The sequence below is a fragment of the Cottoperca gobio genome, chromosome 24 (assembly GCF_900634415.1).
Source record: "Cottoperca gobio chromosome 24, fCotGob3.1, whole genome shotgun sequence".
NCBI classification, from domain to species: domain Eukaryota; kingdom Metazoa; phylum Chordata; class Actinopteri; order Perciformes; family Bovichtidae; genus Cottoperca; species Cottoperca gobio.
In genome coordinates this window covers 8,707,267-8,725,985 of record NC_041378.1, presented here as the reverse complement: position 1 = coordinate 8,725,985, position 18,719 = coordinate 8,707,267, and the positions used below count along the sequence as shown (strand labels likewise).

The 18,719-nt window shown below is 38.7% G+C and overlaps 1 protein-coding gene across 1 annotated transcript in view; it reads left to right on the top strand.

The window, feature by feature from the left end:
• The first annotated feature begins 6 nt into the window (after positions 1 to 6).
• fig4a (FIG4 phosphoinositide 5-phosphatase a) overlaps positions 7 to 18,719 on the top strand; it is a 39,245-nt gene continuing 20,532 nt past the window's right edge. Inside the window, exons 1-13 of the mRNA XM_029462667.1 lie at positions 7 to 197; positions 349 to 468; positions 2,497 to 2,595; positions 3,567 to 3,690; positions 8,263 to 8,419; positions 9,014 to 9,064; positions 9,586 to 9,746; positions 10,026 to 10,154; positions 12,119 to 12,219; positions 13,248 to 13,410; positions 15,151 to 15,248; positions 17,609 to 17,742; positions 18,245 to 18,361. Coding sequence (XP_029318527.1) covers positions 403 to 468; positions 2,497 to 2,595; positions 3,567 to 3,690; positions 8,263 to 8,419; positions 9,014 to 9,064; positions 9,586 to 9,746; positions 10,026 to 10,154; positions 12,119 to 12,219; positions 13,248 to 13,410; positions 15,151 to 15,248; positions 17,609 to 17,742; positions 18,245 to 18,361 — 1,400 coding nt within the window. The 5' untranslated portion in view covers positions 7 to 197; positions 349 to 402. The remainder of the gene's footprint in view (positions 198 to 348; positions 469 to 2,496; positions 2,596 to 3,566; positions 3,691 to 8,262; positions 8,420 to 9,013; positions 9,065 to 9,585; positions 9,747 to 10,025; positions 10,155 to 12,118; positions 12,220 to 13,247; positions 13,411 to 15,150; positions 15,249 to 17,608; positions 17,743 to 18,244; positions 18,362 to 18,719) is intronic.

The window sequence follows — 18,719 nt, the reverse complement described above, 5'->3', positions numbered from 1 at the left end:
GACAGTCACCTGACTAAAACAAGTCATGTTGCTCTCCTATATGCTAGTCGTAAATACTCGAGCAGCATGTTACATGCACAATTAACGAATTCAAAACTTTCAAAGAAGATATTTAGTCTACCAGAGGAGATGCATGTTAATCATTTTAGCTGTGGGAGATTTGTGGCGAACGCAGCTAGCTAGCTAGTTAAATAATTGTGAGTACTGAGTAACATTACTTAGCTAGGAAATAACATGCACACAATGGCTAGCAGTATCAGGTTTAACTAACTTATGTACACCTTGTTTCTTTTGTGTTTTATGACGTGAAGTAATGGATTTTCATATTGTGTTTTGTTTACTTCGCAGCTCTTCTGTTGTCTCTCCTTTTATTGTGACTGTTTGGAGAATACAGGGATAAAAATGTCTCAGTCCGCAGCTACCTCCATCAGTGGGATCCAGAAGATGGTTCTGTATGAAACCAGAGCCGTAAGTCTTTCATGATCTGTTTGCTGTTACTGTCTAATCATGACTTGCTAAACTTCTGATCACTCTGTTCGTGGGTCTGCAAGTAGCCAAGAACATCTCTTAAAATAACATCACATGTCCTTCATGTTAAAGTTGCTTTTTGACTCTCCTAGTACTTCCTGATACATTTTAGAACAATACTACTTAGAGAAAGGGCTGATTGCAAGAACAGGATGAAAAACAGCTTATTTTTTATAATTTTATTAATTAAAGGAAAGTTACCTGAGTTACCTACCTCTTCTTTTTTTGCAGCTATCTGCTCTATATTAAGGTCAGGTCCATACAATTTCTCCCCACTACTTTCTGGGCCACTCGTGTGTCATTGTATTAGAGACAAAAACTAGGGTTAGGAACTACTCGCCTCAACCACAGCTCCGATAAAAGGGTCTTGCTAAGGACACTATGGCACAGTTATTTATTCAGGACTGACAATATTCTGGACATTTGAATGTTCAAATTGCTGACATTCAAATCCATCCCTAACGGCAGACATCCATCACTTGTTGTAAGGATGTATCACTTCTGTTGAAATGTGGACTCTGTTGATGGATTTTCTAATGTGAGAAAGCTACTTTCTTTGCAGAGTGCTTCACGAAATCTTTACATAAAATTATTTTCCCATTATATTTTATATATAAATATGTATCCTTCCTCATATACAGGTTTAACGCATCTACACACATTCACATCTATATTCACCCATATACCCAAATGTACACAGCCTACATACCTATGTGTACTTCAGTACACTTTCCGTGTTTGAACTTTCTTACGTACACCCTTCCCAAATTCTATTAAGAACATTATTATAAACATGAGAACTAAGGGAGCTTACATTTATACTATTCCCATTAGAAAAAAAAGGAGGAGCATGAAACGTTAGTGGACACGTACAAGGTCTGCTCGCATTGGGGTTATACATTTGATCCATTTCTTACAAATTTGATCTAATTTGTGTTTTTGGATCTTTAAAGAATAAGTCAACTTTCCCATTTTTAAACATTTTCAAAATTATTCCATACCAATCGTAGGTACTGGATTAATTTACTTCTTAATAATTGTTTTTACTTGCTTTCAAAATTTCACAGACATATTGTAAGCTAAAAGGATGTAGTGCTCCTGTAGAATGGTGATTACACAATCTAACAATAGATGGCAGCAAAAGATTTGTTCTCAGGTTTACTCTCCAGTCCACTTTGATTTACCATGCACTCCATAGTGTCAATTATAGGGTCTAGACGAAGACAAGGTCTTGTACATCCTTCTTTCCTACTTCTCTAATTATAAAATGACACCATTGTTAAAATATAGGTGTGCTATAACATTTATAAACATGTGTCCCAATTAAGTTATCATCATTTTAATAAACCGTGGATGAACTGACTGTCTAACTATTGTGGACAAAGAGGGCTCCATAGGATAGTGTGGAACAGGACAAAATGGCTCTAATAGTTGCGGACTGTACTAATACATGATGTTCCAATTTAATGTTCTTTAAAGGACAGATAATAATAAGCCATCCAGCCAACCCAGTGTGAGAAAAATAATGATTTGAAAGAAATCTGTGCTTTGCCCACATGTGCTCCCGACTGTAGCTACTCTAATTCCATTGTATATATGATTATATGATACATGTCTGCCTTGGATTCCTTTTGTGTATAATTTCACAGGCTTCTTATACAGTCATTTCTACTAGGGTGACTCATTGTGGAGATAAAATGTTGCACATTTATAGGAAAAAAAAGGCTTTAGAGACTTTAGAAATCTGGCTTATATTAAAATAGTGTCTTTTGACATTTTAAAACATGTCTTCTTTAAGACATATTATCCTACTGTGTACTGGTGTTACTCAATCACAGTAAAAATGATTATTATGTTGTTCAATGTGCATATAACCCAGTAGCAGCTATGTAGGCTATATGGCAAACACCAGCTCTGCCATAATTGATCTTAGTTATAGTATATTCATGCTTTTATGTTTCTTTCCAGAGGTATTTTTTGGTGGGGACCAATCAGGCGCAGACCAAACACAGAGTCCTGAAGTTTGATCGCACAGAACCCAAGGACCTGGCTATAATTGACGATAAGGTAAGTGCTGAGTTTCCACCAGAGTTAGCACAGAGCTAATGTATATGCTTATGTAATACAGTACAGCACGCTTGAGGTACAATTGTACAATCACTCAGCCTGTCCCAAGTGTATTATGGATGACAGCAAAGCTGATGAGTGCTGCATGCACCTCCTTTTCTTCTCCGCCGCTCATTACCAAGATCTATGAGCTGAGAGTTGATTTGTTTGTTGGTGTTGTGGATGATTATCATTATGATGTGTTTGTTATTATAAAGCATCGATGAATAAATATCCATCACCCCACGCTCTCACTGCTACAGATATCACACTGACCTTGCGAAACACTGTTTGTTTGCATTCGATTGGCAGAGTAGAGTGTCTTATAAACAGAGTGTGGATGCGGAGGTGAGCAGGTTCAAAACAGCCTCATATTTTACTTTCTCTCGGTTCATATGTAAGAAACGCTGGCACATCTATTGAAATAAAAGAGAGCATAGAACCTCTCTATATTTCTGAGATGAATGAAGATTATACAGGGAGCTGAAGATTCCTAAATAACTACCGTTTGACTTATTGCATCTTGCAAAGGAATGCATTTCATTTCACAACAAAGACTAAATTACACAAATGTTCTGTTGCTCCTGTTGTGCAGAGTTATAATTGTGAAGGTTCCTGTGCTAATGAATTGCATGCAAAGGTTGATGGTCTGTTTGCATGTTTTCTTTACAACTGAATAAATGATTTATAATGTTTATTCATTACAATATTGCAGGAAGAATTTGGATAGCAGTTAATCTATTTGTGTCTTAATTGCCTCACTGAGGATCCATCTTAAAGCCTGTAGTAGTAAATGTGGGAACATTAATTAAACAAGTCCTTATAGTCCTTTACTTATTATTGCACAGAAAATAATTATTAATTAGACAAGTCTCACTGGCTCTGAATTAAGTTATTTGTCAAAAATGATCCGTGTGTGTGTGTGTCTGTAGCATGTGTACAGTCAGCAAGAGGTTCGGGAGCTGCTGGGCCGCCTGGACCTGGGCAACCGCACCAAGATTGGTCAAAAGGGTTCCTCAGGCCTGTCCAGGGCTGTCTCCGCCTTTGGCATTGTGGGTGAGTACAGTCCCTCCACCCTTTTTCTAGCAAAGCAACAGCCATTGTGGGGAACAATGATTGCAACATGTGCCTCATCGCCAAAGCATTGCTTCTACAGCTGTGCACCTGGTTCTGCATATCAAGTGCCGGAGATGGGAAAACATGGAAATAAAAGGAACACCTGGCAGAACATTGTAATTCACTACAATTTAGCCTCGCTACCACGACTACTACCGTTGGTGAAGCTGTTTAATTTTCAGGTTTCAAATAATGACCATCATTGTTTTTTTCAAAAGCTTTTTCCCATTTTTGATTTCTTTCCCTTTCCTTTTGTGGAAAATCAGGTAAATATATAACTAACAATATTGTTTGGGAGAATTATCTATATCATAATAGTGATATACAGTGTCTATTATAACTGTTTTTTTATTTGTTTTTACTTTAAAGGGTCTTTTTCTGTTGATCAGTGTAAAATAAGCAACATGAAATCCCCTCTTATTCCAAGGGGGGTAAATATAAAACTGATCTTGATCATTTTTTCATTTCAACAGGGCAAGACAGGTAATTTAAAAACAGTTAAGTAATTAATTAAGCCTCTTGGAAAGGGATCATCTTCTCTGTGTCTTTGCTTTGGACATTGCCCTACAGACCCAGTTCCACTTACAATCGTAAGGTTTATTTAAAGCATTTATTGTTCATGCATTATTTTCTAGCCTTTTGTTAACCCAAGACACGTAACACAGGTCACTCAGGTGTGTTTTTTAGGTCAACTTGTTCTTTCTCTGTCTGCTCCATGAAAGTCAAGGTTTGTTACAAAAGAAGTGTGTGCAACTGTTCACACTCTGTACGTTCTACACCTGTGTTTGCACCACACCAGAATAATTGGTTTGACTGAGCTGTGTGCTTCACGCACACACTGCATGACCAATCCTCAAGTCATGTCCTACATTTTGTGTAACACACTCTCATCCACACAACAAAGTTGTTGTGAATCTGAGAACCTGTCTTGGGGAAATGATGGACGGGTTATTGATTGTAGTTTTTTGTTTTTAATCCGTCACAGAAACATACATTTGTAAGAAAGCAATTCTTCAGAACATGGCACAGTGCCTTCATATTATTTTTTATCCATTTCTGCACTTTCCCCCCCAAAAATAATCCAATTCACAAACACAGAATCAAGTGAAACCAAACATGAACCTCAACAAACCTTCCTTTCAAACATGTTTCCTGTTTCTCCACAAAAACGCTGATTTCAAATACATTTATGTGATCAATTGTTTACTTAAATAATGCAAAACTAAATTGTAGATCACCAAGCACATAGGGAACTCTACTCAGGGAACAGGAATTAGAAAAAAGACAATATATATAGCTGTAGAATAAAATACACAACATAAAGAATACATTATAATACTTGGAATACAATCAATATAACAAACTACTAAAACTATAATATAAACAGGGGAATATACTCTAGTTCTTTTTATTTTTTGTATTGTATTGACCCAGTGGTAGAGGTGAAATAATGCCTCCTATTTGGAGCAGGTGGCTCGAAACTACACATTGAATCTTTTAAGAATCTACAGCCATGCTAGCGGCGCTGTGAGGCTGCACTTAGGCACAGTGGGGTTATGGTCACATACTCACTATAACAAAGCTCACCAGCTCTACCATGTTCACTACAAATATCAAGTATGGGGGTAACTAGTCAATGTTTTGCTGTGGAGAGCATGAATGTCTGTACACAATTTCTTGGCCGTCCATCCTTTTAGTTCTTGAGATACTTAAGTCTGGACCAAAGTGGTGGACTGACCGACCGACTGACCGACTGACTGACCTGGCCATCCATTAAGCTGCTAGTGTTGCTAAAACTACATAACGGTTGCAACAGTCTTCCATTCTACATTCCAGTTCATTTGATGTGCCCTTGCAGGCCATAAATGTAGCACGTCTAAGCATCATCGTTTAGGCTGGAGATGTGTCACACTGACACAGAAAGAGTCTGACTGTGCCCTGATGCTATCGTTGTTCACAAACGGCTATTTTCCAAAGTTTCGTATGGAATAAAAGAGTGTTTCAGGCATGTTGGGTACAGTCTATTCTTATTGTATATAGTGAGTACAATTACTGTAAGAAGAGTCTATTCTCCTTTTATCTGCTGAGTTTGTCAGTCCGCCCCATCTCTGCCATGAAGAGACACAACAAAGTCACAAGGGAACACATTTTGAGTTTGCTCTCATTTAAGGTCACAAGCTTAGTTGACTGCCATCGCGCTGTGAAAAATACCTCATATCTGGAAGTTTGGATACACACGCTCATCCTGAAGATGAATGCCCAATAGCCACTCTCAGTCCATTAAAGACATCTTTATTCTAGTGAAGCTTGCAAAGGAGGAATACTTTACACAGTTAGATATTTAACAGAGGTGTCATCGAAGTCAGAAAAGTAAGTGAAAGAAAGTAAAATTAATCTGATGCTTAATTTAGAAGAATATCTAAATGGTTAGAGTCGATGCAGCAGAGGCTGAGATATCTGGATTTTCAGTCCCTAGTATGTGTAAAGCTCCAAAACCACTGGATACTACACTTCCCATAATGCAATTTGGTAGCATTTTTCATTATTCATGTCATATCAGTGTTACTGTAATTACCAGTTAACAAAATACCATTTATGTAAGCATGCAAACTGTAATTTTCCTTTTTAGATATATCCTATTTGACTCGTAATACGTATGAGCCTACGAATAAGAAGTCTATCGTTCAAGGCACTTTCACCCATATTTTAAGTCTGGATGGGGGTGCATCTGGTCCACCTTAAATGTCAGCCCACCTTAAGTGAGCCTGAGGCAGTGTAGCTCCTTCACTTTAAACAGCAGGTTGCAAACAAGAGACAACGGGACCTTTACTTAGGTCTTGAGGAGTTGTTGCATTTATTTATTCACAGACGAATAGCTTAAACTGTACACACACTGCACTGCAGCAATGTTACTGCTGACTGACTTTATACTCACCGTCACGCACGCACACACACACAGACACACACTCTCTCAACTGCATTAACTAGCATTACACACACAACCTACTACTTGCTACTTGTTTAACACACTTTTTAGTTCAAATTATACATTTTTTTAAATGAGGCTTTGGTCCTGTGGTGAGTCCATTAAGACTCGGCGGCTTTGCTACTTCAGTTAATTTCTTAGATTTAAGAAAGCTCCCTCCAGAGCTACACAACACATTATACAACTGTTATACAAACAGTCCATTAGGTGCATAAACTACTTTATATTGTTCCAATAATTAAAGAAATATTTGATTTAGTGGATTAATGTTGAACCATGCATTTGAGTTATTATTATTATTCGTTTATATAATGTACATCTTACCGTATTCGCCTGGAAACGCAACATGAACCTCATCACCATCTTACAGCACGATGATACAGCATCTGTGATTCTAATTAGTCCTAATGTACAAGGGGCTTCTTTTTCATTTGCACAATTGCATCTGTGACACACAATAATGAGATGATAATAATAATAATAATAATGTGTGTGTGTGTGTGTGTGTGTGTGTGTAGCATGCTCACTTACATAAACTACTGGCCTTGATGGGGCAAGTATTACTAATAATATTCAGACTATTAAAAAGAAACTCACAGACATCATCCATTATGCATTGAATGTCAACTATGACAAAGTAGCTCATCAACAGCTGAAAGCAAATCATTGACTCTGTTGTGTGATACTTTCTGGGTCAGATTTTAATTATGGAAGACTTGATGGACTGGAGGGAATAGATAATATAGCAGAGTACAGTAGGACACACAAACACTCATGATCCACCTCTGCAAATGGAGTTGTTCACTTGTTTGTATTGTCAACGCCTTAGCTTGCTCAGATTGCTTCTTTTTTCCATTAGCATTGGAAATTAGCAGTAGCTTTAAATGCTGTGATACATTGCTCTGGATAATTGTTGTGCAGTTCTCTGTGTATGTTGTATTTGTCAAAAAAGTTGCCGTTAGTAACTTCTCTAAAAAGCAGAGCTTTCGAATTAACGTGTTAATTTCAGATTTATTAATCATACAAATAATAATAATAATAATAATAATGCGTTCAAAACAATTAAACAATTTAGACCCTCCAAACAAACCGGCGCTTCAGCAGGAGCGGTCGGTCGGCTCTGCCTCTGAGAGTAGCGCTCTTCATTTTTAAACGACTAGACAGTAGTGACACCCCACGGAGGGGATGTACCGACGCACCCGGCTTGACACCTTGCGTCGAATAAGTCCAACCGTTCAGTTATGCATGTAAATAGTTAACAACGACTGTTATGGCCACTTAACAGTTGATTTACAACCGGCTTTGTATCGTCGCAATGTCGACTGTTTTCAATATGGCAGCCGGGCCACAAACATTTTCATTTTACAGGTTAACGGCACAATAAAATATGTTTCTGAAAAGACTTGAGGCAAGAAATAGGAAATGCAGTAACATAATCTTTAATTTATATTTTATCAGTGCTGCCTAGTTTGACGGTTTGATCCGAGTTAAGAAAAGTTACCAAATGTGTTTTTTTTCTTGACTAGGGTTTGTACGTTTCCTCGAGGGGTACTACATTGTGTTGATCACCAAGCGCAGAAAGATGGCTGACATCGGTGGCCACTCCATCTACAAAATTGAAGACACCAGCATGATCTACATCCCCAATGACTCGGTCAGGGTTACACACCCCGATGAAGCAAGGTACTGCTTTATATATTTATATATATATATATATGTATATATATATATATATATATATATATATGTATATATATATATATATATATATATCTTTTTATGAATATCACAATTAAAATAAATTCTATTCAATGTCAGAACTTTTGGGAATCAGTCTGAAATGTTCTTTATTTCCTGTATTTGCTATATATGTTTGTTTTTGCGCTCGAGGTTCCTAAACTCACAATAGTCTTCATCGACAAGGAAGTACGTAGCCCCTTACAGACTTGTTCGTTAATCTGATGGATATTTAACATGTTGGTCTCATGTCTGAGTAAACACCACTTTAAAAATGTTGACGGAAATCTTAGGACGTCAGACCCAGTAAGATTTCCGTCACACTTTCAACACGGCACAAGTCTGAATTGAATGCCTTCAGATTACCGTGAAAGGCAGCAGCAGCAAAAAGTGAAACATGCAGAGAGGCATCTGTAATAAATGTTTTATCTCAAAATATAAAAGCTTAGTATCTTATTAATAAATTCCCTATACAGATTACTTTTTTGCTGATACTTATTTCAGATGTGTGTGAGACTGACTGAGTTGTTGCTCTCCTAGATATGTGCGGATCTTTCAGAACGTGGATTTATCCAGCAATTTCTACTTCAGGTAAGACACATTTTCAGTCCAAATTCTCTCATTCATCACTAAATCAATAATGTGCATAAAATATATATCTATAAAAGATATAACACCTGCCCTCCATGCTTACCTTTTTTTTTTTTTTACCTTCAACAATGAGGGTTATTTTTAAAAATATATTTTTAATTTGTTTGTTTCTTGCCCCAAAAACACAAGTTCATATTTGACCTAATTTGGTTAAAAGTTAGAGTGTGTGCCAATGAGCAAATGACTTTTCAGATTCAGGAGTTTGATGATGATAGCTTGTTGATATTATGATTTGGGACATTTTCTTTTTTTTCTATTTCCACTACTTTGTTGAATTAAATGAAAAGAATCTGCCATGCACTCATGTTTTCAGGCTCGCCACTCCTGCATGTGCTCTTTGATACTGATTTTGACCCAGAAGAGATTTGAGATTCGTCACACTGTTAAACAAAATCTTAAATTCATCACGGGACAGAACAGGCTGTACTTGTTTCAAATCATATTGCTGTCGTACCCTGCAGCTACAGCTATGACCTCAGCCATTCGCTGCAGTACAACCTGACTTTGCTGCAGAGGCCTTATGAATTGTGGTCGTCCCCTATCTCTGCTGAGGAAGAGCTGCACACACAGAGCAAGCAGGACAGCTTTGACATCTTTGAAGATGAGGGTCTGCCTACTCAAGGTGAGTGAATCAATAACCCCTATATTCAGTTTCTGTCCTACTGCAAATTTGCCTTTTTTGTTGTCATTAAAGTCAATTGAAAATCCATCAAATAAAAATAGTTTTTGTAATACAATAACATAAGCCTAATCCCAGTTGCAGGAACATAATACAAACGATTCTAAATAAGATCTTGTTCCACAGCCTGTGTCACCTTATCTTTTTTCCATTTGTTGCTCTCTGACACCATTCCCGTAAAATGACCCTGAGGTTTTACATGTTCCTTCTCTTCTGACACAGTTGTTTACGGTCTCCAAAATGAGCCATACTACAAGTACGTGTGGAACGGGAAGCTGCTGGAACGAGTCAAGGACATAGTGCATCATGACTGGCTCATGTATATAATCCACGGCTTTTGTGGCCAGTCCAGTATCCTTTGAGCATTGCCAAGTCAGTTTGTGCGTTGCAGAATTGTTCCGCTGTTGCTTTTTTATTTATGCATCGATGTGGGACTTTTTAATTGGCACGATCCACTTGTTGCTTTGGGTTTTTAAAAGAAACTCAAATAATATGCAAAACAAACTGTGTAATACCTTGTTGGGGGACATAACATCTGTCAGCACAGATGGATCACACACACTAGTGGAGCAGATACAACTTTATCCCTTTGTTGTTCTTTGTCAGCACTCCCCCTCATGTCTCAGCGTCAGCACCGCTTGTTAGACTGCTCTCGGCCTCCATCGCAGCATGTGGATTACACCGAGCCGGAGCGTGTGTGTGTGTGTGTGTGTGTGTGTGTGATCAACCACAAAACCGCAGGAGCAATTTGTGTTTGTTCTCATGGCTTTAGCAAAGCAAGTTTTATGGCAATTAAGCAATGGTTATGGTTATCAGGTATGTAAACAGTAGCACTTGCATAATCGTGCCATCTGTTATCTGCAGGGAAAAGGCAGCAACGTGGTGAATATTTAACCAGATAAGCTAAATGTTTTTTTCTTTTTGATTTGAAAACAAATCCCTTGTTTTTTCATGTTTGAATTCTTTTTTTTGTGCCTTTTTTTTGTTTCAAGTTTTGACTAGACACAATCTGCATACCAGGGTTATTAGTTTTTATGCTCCACATGAATAATTTCCAAGCTGTAGTAGTGTTGATGCATGGGCTACTGCTGCAGAGGGGCTTTGGGCTTCACTAGAACAGTGTAAACAGTTTGATTTATTACAGTAAAAGTCTGCCTGAGGTTCAGGTTTCAGATTTCAATCATTTACCTTCAAGTCTGCTTTGCATAAATCACATTAAGCTGGGTAAAATATGTCGCTTTCTTGCCTCAGTCAAAACAAGTTACCCTATAATTTTTTTTGATCAGTCATTTATTTTTAATGAATTTAGATTTTGTTGCCAGCTTTTGTGTTTTTGATTTTTCAACCGACAATGTAAGGTGCATTTACCGTCAGTACTGCTATCAACACTTATCAGGCAGCATGCTGTCACAGTGACATTGTGTGGGCGCTTTAGAGTTTAGACAATTCCTGGAAGCTGTTTGGCCCCATTGCGGTTTTTCTGAGAGCATAAGAGGACGGATGGGTGCAATAAGAGGAGAAATTTGGAGCATAATGAGGAGACATTGAAGTAGGGAAAAAAAAGAGGCAATAAGACATTGGGCCTCATTAAATATCCCTTAGGAATCGTTTAGAAACAGATCATGGACTTTTGCAGGTTACATTAAAACTTGTCGTTTCCTAAATGTTCATACTGTAGATAAGAATTTCTATAGAATGTGCACAAAAAACGCAACTGATGTTTAGGGAAATGCTAAATACTCCAGTACAGCGACTAGCTTTTTCTTAATAGTTTAGAATAATAAAGTTCTAAAAAGTGGTTGATCTACCAAAGTAGAAAATAATAATTTAATGGTTTGCTTGATAATCGCAGATTTAATTTAATTGCAACATGCCCGAGCACCTACAGTGCAATGCCTCCATCAGTTTTGCAGATTATTTTTTTAAAAGCTTATTTTACTTACTTGTACTGTACTTTTAAATTGACTAAGTATAATGATGATATCAATAATATTAATGTTAATTTTACCGGTGCGTATGTTGAGTGTACACTGATATTAACTGTTAATATGATAAAAAATGAATAATCATTTTTGGATGAGATCCAATTCAAGAGTGTAAAGTTTGGGTGTAAAGTAATACAGGACCACAAAAGAAGACACATTTAATATTAATAGACTTATAATGTATGTGAATGTATAGTACACTGTGTGTGTGTGTGTTTACAAAGAGCTGATTGTGTAATGTTGTCAGTGCTGTCTTATTATTATTATTATTATTATTATTATTATTATTATTATTATTATTATTATTTCTCCTTTACCCACCAACTACAGAGCTTCTGATATACGGTCGACCGGTTCACATCACCCTCATTGCCAGGCGCTCCAGCAAATTTGCCGGGACGCGCTTCCTCAAAAGAGGAGCCAACTGCGAGGTACAGCGGTTGCCGAGGCAACAGGGAAGAATAGATAGCGGAGGCAGGGCCACCGGGATTATTGAGATGACTCAGGGTGATCACAGGGGGTTAATTTGACCCGCTGCCTCTTCCTTGAGTATGCATGAGTGCCTGTGTGGGTGTGCTGTGGGAGGAACTTTAGGAACAAACATAGATTTCCTGCCATCCTGAGATTAGGTTGGACACAATTTTCACAGTTTCCTGCTTTTGTGGTCAATTACATATATTATACAAAATGGTAAGTATGTTTCATTATAGCATACTGTCTAATTGGTCTTTAACACAAAAGACAGTTTGACATGTCACAGCAGCAAAAGCACAGGTGTCATTTATATTGTTGGCTACGGCTCTGTTTAGTTCAGGTGCATCAATAAGGCATGTCAGTTGGCCATCATGCACAGTGGCAGGGGCCCTGAGACGAATGAAGCCAAAGGGACTGCAGCCCTTATTCACATTATAAATGACACCTGGGTCATCCTGCCGTGTGATGTCAAACAGCAGAGTTGTTTGCAATGTCCTCATGGTCTATCAGATATTTAAATTTCCATTTTTTTCTGAGCGCTTTAAGAATTTCTTGTCCATGTTGATCTTTATCCTCTCCATCTGCTCATGTGAACATCATGTGATTTAATCAAAAGCTTCAGAACAGCTACTCGATTGCTGTTTCTATTTCCATTACTCTCTATTTCCATTTTATTTTTGAGGAATTTTGTGGGCTTCTCATCCATGTTTGTTCATCATTGTCCTTGGAAGCAGCTGTTCTGGAGCTTTCGATGGCATCAAATGATCTTCATCTGCAGATGGACATGATGCCGGAGAATTCCTTGAACTTCTCAAGAAATGTGAATCTAAGCATCAACAATTGTGACAATACGTCCTGCTCAATCTGCTGATGAGGGTTATTTAATATGATGGAAAGCTCCAGAACAGATAATGGACTTTAGTTTTGGTGGGATTATTTAATCCACCTTGGCCGTGGTTTCTTTGTGTTTTTCTATTGTTTCCAGGGCGATGTGGCTAATGAGGTTGAGACGGAGCAGATCGCCCATGATGCCTCGGTTATGTCTTTCACAGCAGGAAGTTACTCCTCATACGTCCAGGTGCGAGGTTCAGTCCCGCTCTACTGGTCTCAGGACATTTCCACCATGATGCCAAAACCCCCAATACGATGTAAGTCTCCCGCCTCACGTGTTGATATTGTATTATATGGTTTATTGATGGGCCTTTTGCTGCTTAAAGGGATAGTTTGGATTGTTTGAAGTGGAGTTGTGTGAAGTACTTATCCCAAGTCGGTGTATTTCTTACTGTAGATTGTGAACCCCCCCCCCCCAGTTTGGATAGACAGACAGGAATACAGGCACAGAAGCTATGCAATGGTCTGCTGTGGATTTTGTTTTAGGTGTCCAAAATATCCACTTTTCTCTTGACTCATAAAGACGGATAACAAATGAAGATATAGGTATATCCTTTTCAAGCGAGTAGCTATTTAACTATCCATGATGAGAATACTCAATGTATTCATTCTAGCAGCTGCCCAGCACCAGAAATAACCTTGTGGGGACAGAGGAAGAATGTAATTGGAAGAAACGGCATTAAAACAGGAGAATGGTCTTATATCGGGGCCATTTTTCCTACCCACTGGGACGAGGAATGAAATAGGTGAAGGCAGGACGCCCCCCTCCCGGTTCTCATTTTTGTGTCCATTTTCTTGTCTCATTATGAGCAGGATAAAAACACAAATCCAGGGCCAGAGGGAGGTGATCAGGTTCCTGAGACTGATGACATTGGAGACCGCTGTGTGTGTGTACACAGGAAGATATTGGTGCTTGCATGTGTACAATGCCTGTATTAAATCGTAATCTCTCCCCCCCCCCCCCCCGTTTGCCCTTTAATTCATCCTCAGATGGCATTTTCTTGTGTGAGATAGACACTGAGCGTGTCCCTGAGATCCCTCTGTGTATGATCTCACCACATCATCCTGCTTTGATCCTTAAAGACGGTCCTTATCTGACATTTCTATATTGTCACCGTGTGTGTACATGTAGTTTGACACAGTTTGCCCTTGGTTCACTTTCTCATTTTAAATTACATCGGTATCGATCGTCTGCCAGTGGCTACAGTTCCCAGAGCAAGTTTGCATATTTTGTCCGTTCTGCTGTTGACACATGTCACATGTGACACTGAGAGGCAAAACAGCATTTCTAAATTTCCCACAAAGCCTGAACAATTCAAAACCAGGTGCAGACAGGTTACGTGTTGCTGGCTGCGTACAGTGTCTGACACCTGTTTAGACGAATCTAGGTCAGTGAGCGACGTGTGTGAATGTGTCCTCATCACATAATTTATCGCCCATTCACAATACCCTAGTTGTGAAGGAAATGACCTAACTTAGGTTACTCTTCCTCATCATCATTAACGTTCTCTTCCCAAGGTACAGTAAGAATGTAAAAGGGTGTATGATGATGTAAAACTCTCATCTACCCTCAAGGTCTGAGCGGATAGAGGGAGGAACTTTATATACCAGTGAGCACGATCTGCCCTGTTTCCTCTGATCTTTCTTCGGGCTGCTTCACTGGTTCAATTTGACTGCCGGCTGCAGGTGGGGCTCCACGGGAGGGGGTCAGAAGTGTTTGTGGGTAGCTCAGTGTGCTGTTGGACTTTGCTGTCCAGGATTACACTTTAATATGTTTGTTTTTATTCGCTGGCCGAAAAAAAAAAAAAAAGTTACCTCATTAACCTCAGAATTCCATATTTTGTTCTGCGTTTCTTAATTCCTCACTTTTAAATGAAACGCATTCTGTTGACACGATCAGCAGAGACATCCAGATATGATCATTTTTAACTACCTAATAAGATGTGATACCCTGAATGCCCTAAATATCAAACACAACTGTTTGGCTTGTCTTTCAGTGGACCAAGCCGACCCATACGCGCACGTAGCTGCTCTCCACTTTGACCAGATGATGCAGCGGTTTGGCTCTCCTATCATCATCCTCAACCTGGTCAAGGTAACACACACACACACACACACACACACACACACACACACACACACACACACACACACACACACACACACACACACAGTATTCTTAAGAATAAATTGAATAACAATAAATAATACACTGACTGGCTTCAAAATATTTCTGTAAGAGAATATTTGCAGCTGCACAATAAATTGTAAATATAAATGCATGAATTGCTATGTCAACTTGTAACTTACTTAACATCGAGAAAGACAATGGATCACTAAAAGAAAGGATGAAGAGGAGAAAATATACGAAAGGAAGAATATTTTTATTGATGACTCTCACTGGATTGCTATTGGCTGCTTAGTTGTTGCTGTGGAGACTTTGATGATCACGTGAGATTTCCCTGGCGGTTGGTGATTACTAGCAGTTTAAATGATAACTTCTAACTAATGATTTTCTTCTGCATTGCTCTGAAAACACACGCAGAATTGATGAAAAGGAAAACCATCACTGCACACAGGCAAACCTGCAAAGACACACGCTGCTTCACATGATGTCACTGATATATAATCAGCATTACTCCTCAAACTGCTCTTGAATTATGAAAAATAATTAAATAAATGAAAGGTTGCATGAGTTACTGTACGCTTTCGTCTTTTGAAAATATTTCTTTCATTGACATTCAGCATCAAACACAATTCCATAAAATGAGTTTAAAATATCATCATCGATATGTTTGTGTGAAAGGCCCCATTATAAGATTTGTGACAAACAGAAAAAAAAAATCTAATAATAAAACAAATTATAAATATAAATGATATTTTTTTTTAATTATTAATCTATTAGTGAATGATAATTTCTTTATAAAAAAATAAAATAAATCTTTATCTCCATGTGCAATACATGTGCAATACTCCATTGCCTTTTCTCATACACGTGCAAGGACACACTCAGGCACATACACTCTTGGGTTTCAAGCTCACGTTGTAACTCACAAGGGGAGCCGTGAGACGAGGGACCAATCTCAGACATCAGAGGTCCGCACAAGCCATGGCCATGTGATATGGGCCGACTGTGGAGAGTAAGGGAGGGGACGCCCTGCTGACACATTACACCCTCCCTCTCTTGTCCCATGAGAGACAGAAAGAGGAATTAGCCATGAAACCATGACAGTCCATCTCTGCATGGTGGTGACTGGGGTCGGCATTGGCCGTGTCAACTTTGGGATGTGCGCATGGTGCACATGGCCAAGCATGTGAATCGCTTTTCCATCCAGCCAACTCTCCACAAAAATACTACATCTATTCATTTTAATTAATCAATTAATTCAATAATTACTCAAAAATATTTAAACTCTTTCTTTTTTAAGAGAGATAATTTTTTCCAAAATGGCAGCAACCACCTAAACTGCACACACAAAAGGAAGATGAGAGAAGATAATAGCAAGCCATATATCACATTACAGTGTCCATGACCTATATGTACACGTGCATGTGACTGTTTGGATTCATGTTATCATTCATGAGCTGTGACTGCACCTTCGCACACCTATAACCATGATTATAACTGTGAAACGAATGTGTGCTTTCTAAGCATATTAGCACGTGTCGTCTGGTCTCTCATCTGTGCCCAGAAAGTGTGAGTGTTAATGTGCCAGACTGTATAACACGTCCATGCCGGATTGTGTTGCTGGATGTTTAAGCTGCTAAATGATGCTTCCAAGCCCATTATCATCACCCAGGCCATCAGTCAAAAAGGCACAATGTGCTTAATAGCTTAATGGGGAAATAACTTAATGGACCTTGTGGCCACAGGTCAAAGAGGCAGAGGTGAAGTGTGTGCATGCATTAACAGATGTGTATTATTTTGTTCATACTTTATCAATTAATTTGAACATTTGGACATCAGAATCGATAAACCAACAGCAGTCGAGCTTTTCGGGTGCCCTGACGTGAACCGCACGCATTTTGGGCGAGAAACATTTTTGAATGAAATTCTGAATAATGGTCACCTTAGCCATACATCAATGTGTTATAAAACGTGCACTAATTGGCACTTTTTACTGTATTAGAATTACAAATGCAACAATGATTCCGCCCCTTAATCCCTCTCTTTGCAACATAAATTCAATTTGCCCAAACATCCCCCGCAGCATCACTTCTTATCATATATTACCCATCCATCCTCAGTTCTGTGCTATACACTACATATATGTCCAACTCTGCGTGGATCCTGTAAATTGTTTCTCGCAGCTCTATTTTTCTCTGAGGTTACTGTGCAGAAGACCTAAATGGATCTTTGTGAATGCGTCAAAGAGAACAAACAACTGTCACATGACTACACCTGCTGGTGCCCTCATGGGACCCACTTTCTTAGCTCTCTCTGTTGTGCGACAGAAACGGGAAAAGAGGAAACATGAGAAGATTCTGAGTGAAGAGCTCTACCCGGCCGTGATCAACCTAAATCAGTTTCTCCCTCCTGAAAACTGGATCGACTACATCGCCTGGGACATGGCCCGCTACACCAAGAGGTTAAATGAGTTTAAATTGGCTTAAACATCTTTGTTAGTGTTGTAATGTTACCATCAATACGTCAAACTCATTGGCCCTTGCCCTGCCATTAGCCAGCATCACTTTATCTGCAGGATTAAAATCTTAGTACATGAAATGAAGAGGAAACTGGATTTCTTTTGTTGTTGCCTGAATTGGACATGATGCAATCTTTACAGTGCAACAGCAGATTTACTCAAAATATATAAGAGCTAAGAAAACTAAAAGGCCCTTAGCTTTCTTAGATATGTTTTATATATTTTGAGGTCCATCTAGTATAAAATAATGACTCATAATGAGCTAATAGTTTGCACAAGCTAGTGGTGAATGAGGAGCTACCCAGCATGGTACGGACTACATCTGAATGTAAATAATTACAATATTCATTTTTCAATTTGGTATTTAGTCAGGTCTGCTACAGCAGACATTTTTTATTAAAAAGAGCAAATATTAATATGATTTTCCCATTTCTCTTTCTCTTAGTAAGTTGTGCAACGTTCTGGACCGTCTGAGTATGATCGCTGAGAACGTGGTTAAGCGAACGGGTTTCTTCATTAATCGCTCCGACTTCTACTGTCACACCATCCGACCAGATGACAGGTGAGACTTTTTCTTGACGCTGACACACACACATTGTTCAATTCGGTGTTGTGTGTGTGTGTGTGTGTGTGTGTGTGTGTGTGTGTGTGTGTGTGTGTGTGTAAAAAAAACTAAACACTCAAATCAGTACGCCACGCTTCCATTTAAAGCCGACCTTAAACTAAAATGAAACTTATTCAAATACTGCTCATGACAAACAACTTTGTGCACTTGAAACGTTTTTAGCAAGCACATTTGGGGTCATTAATTAGAGGTCACGCCGGGGTCGAAATGAGAGAAGGTAGGTAGAAAGTGTAAGAATGGTAAGGATGGTGCTTGACCACGCCACCATCTTTCCCGCATTTGCATATCAGACTTA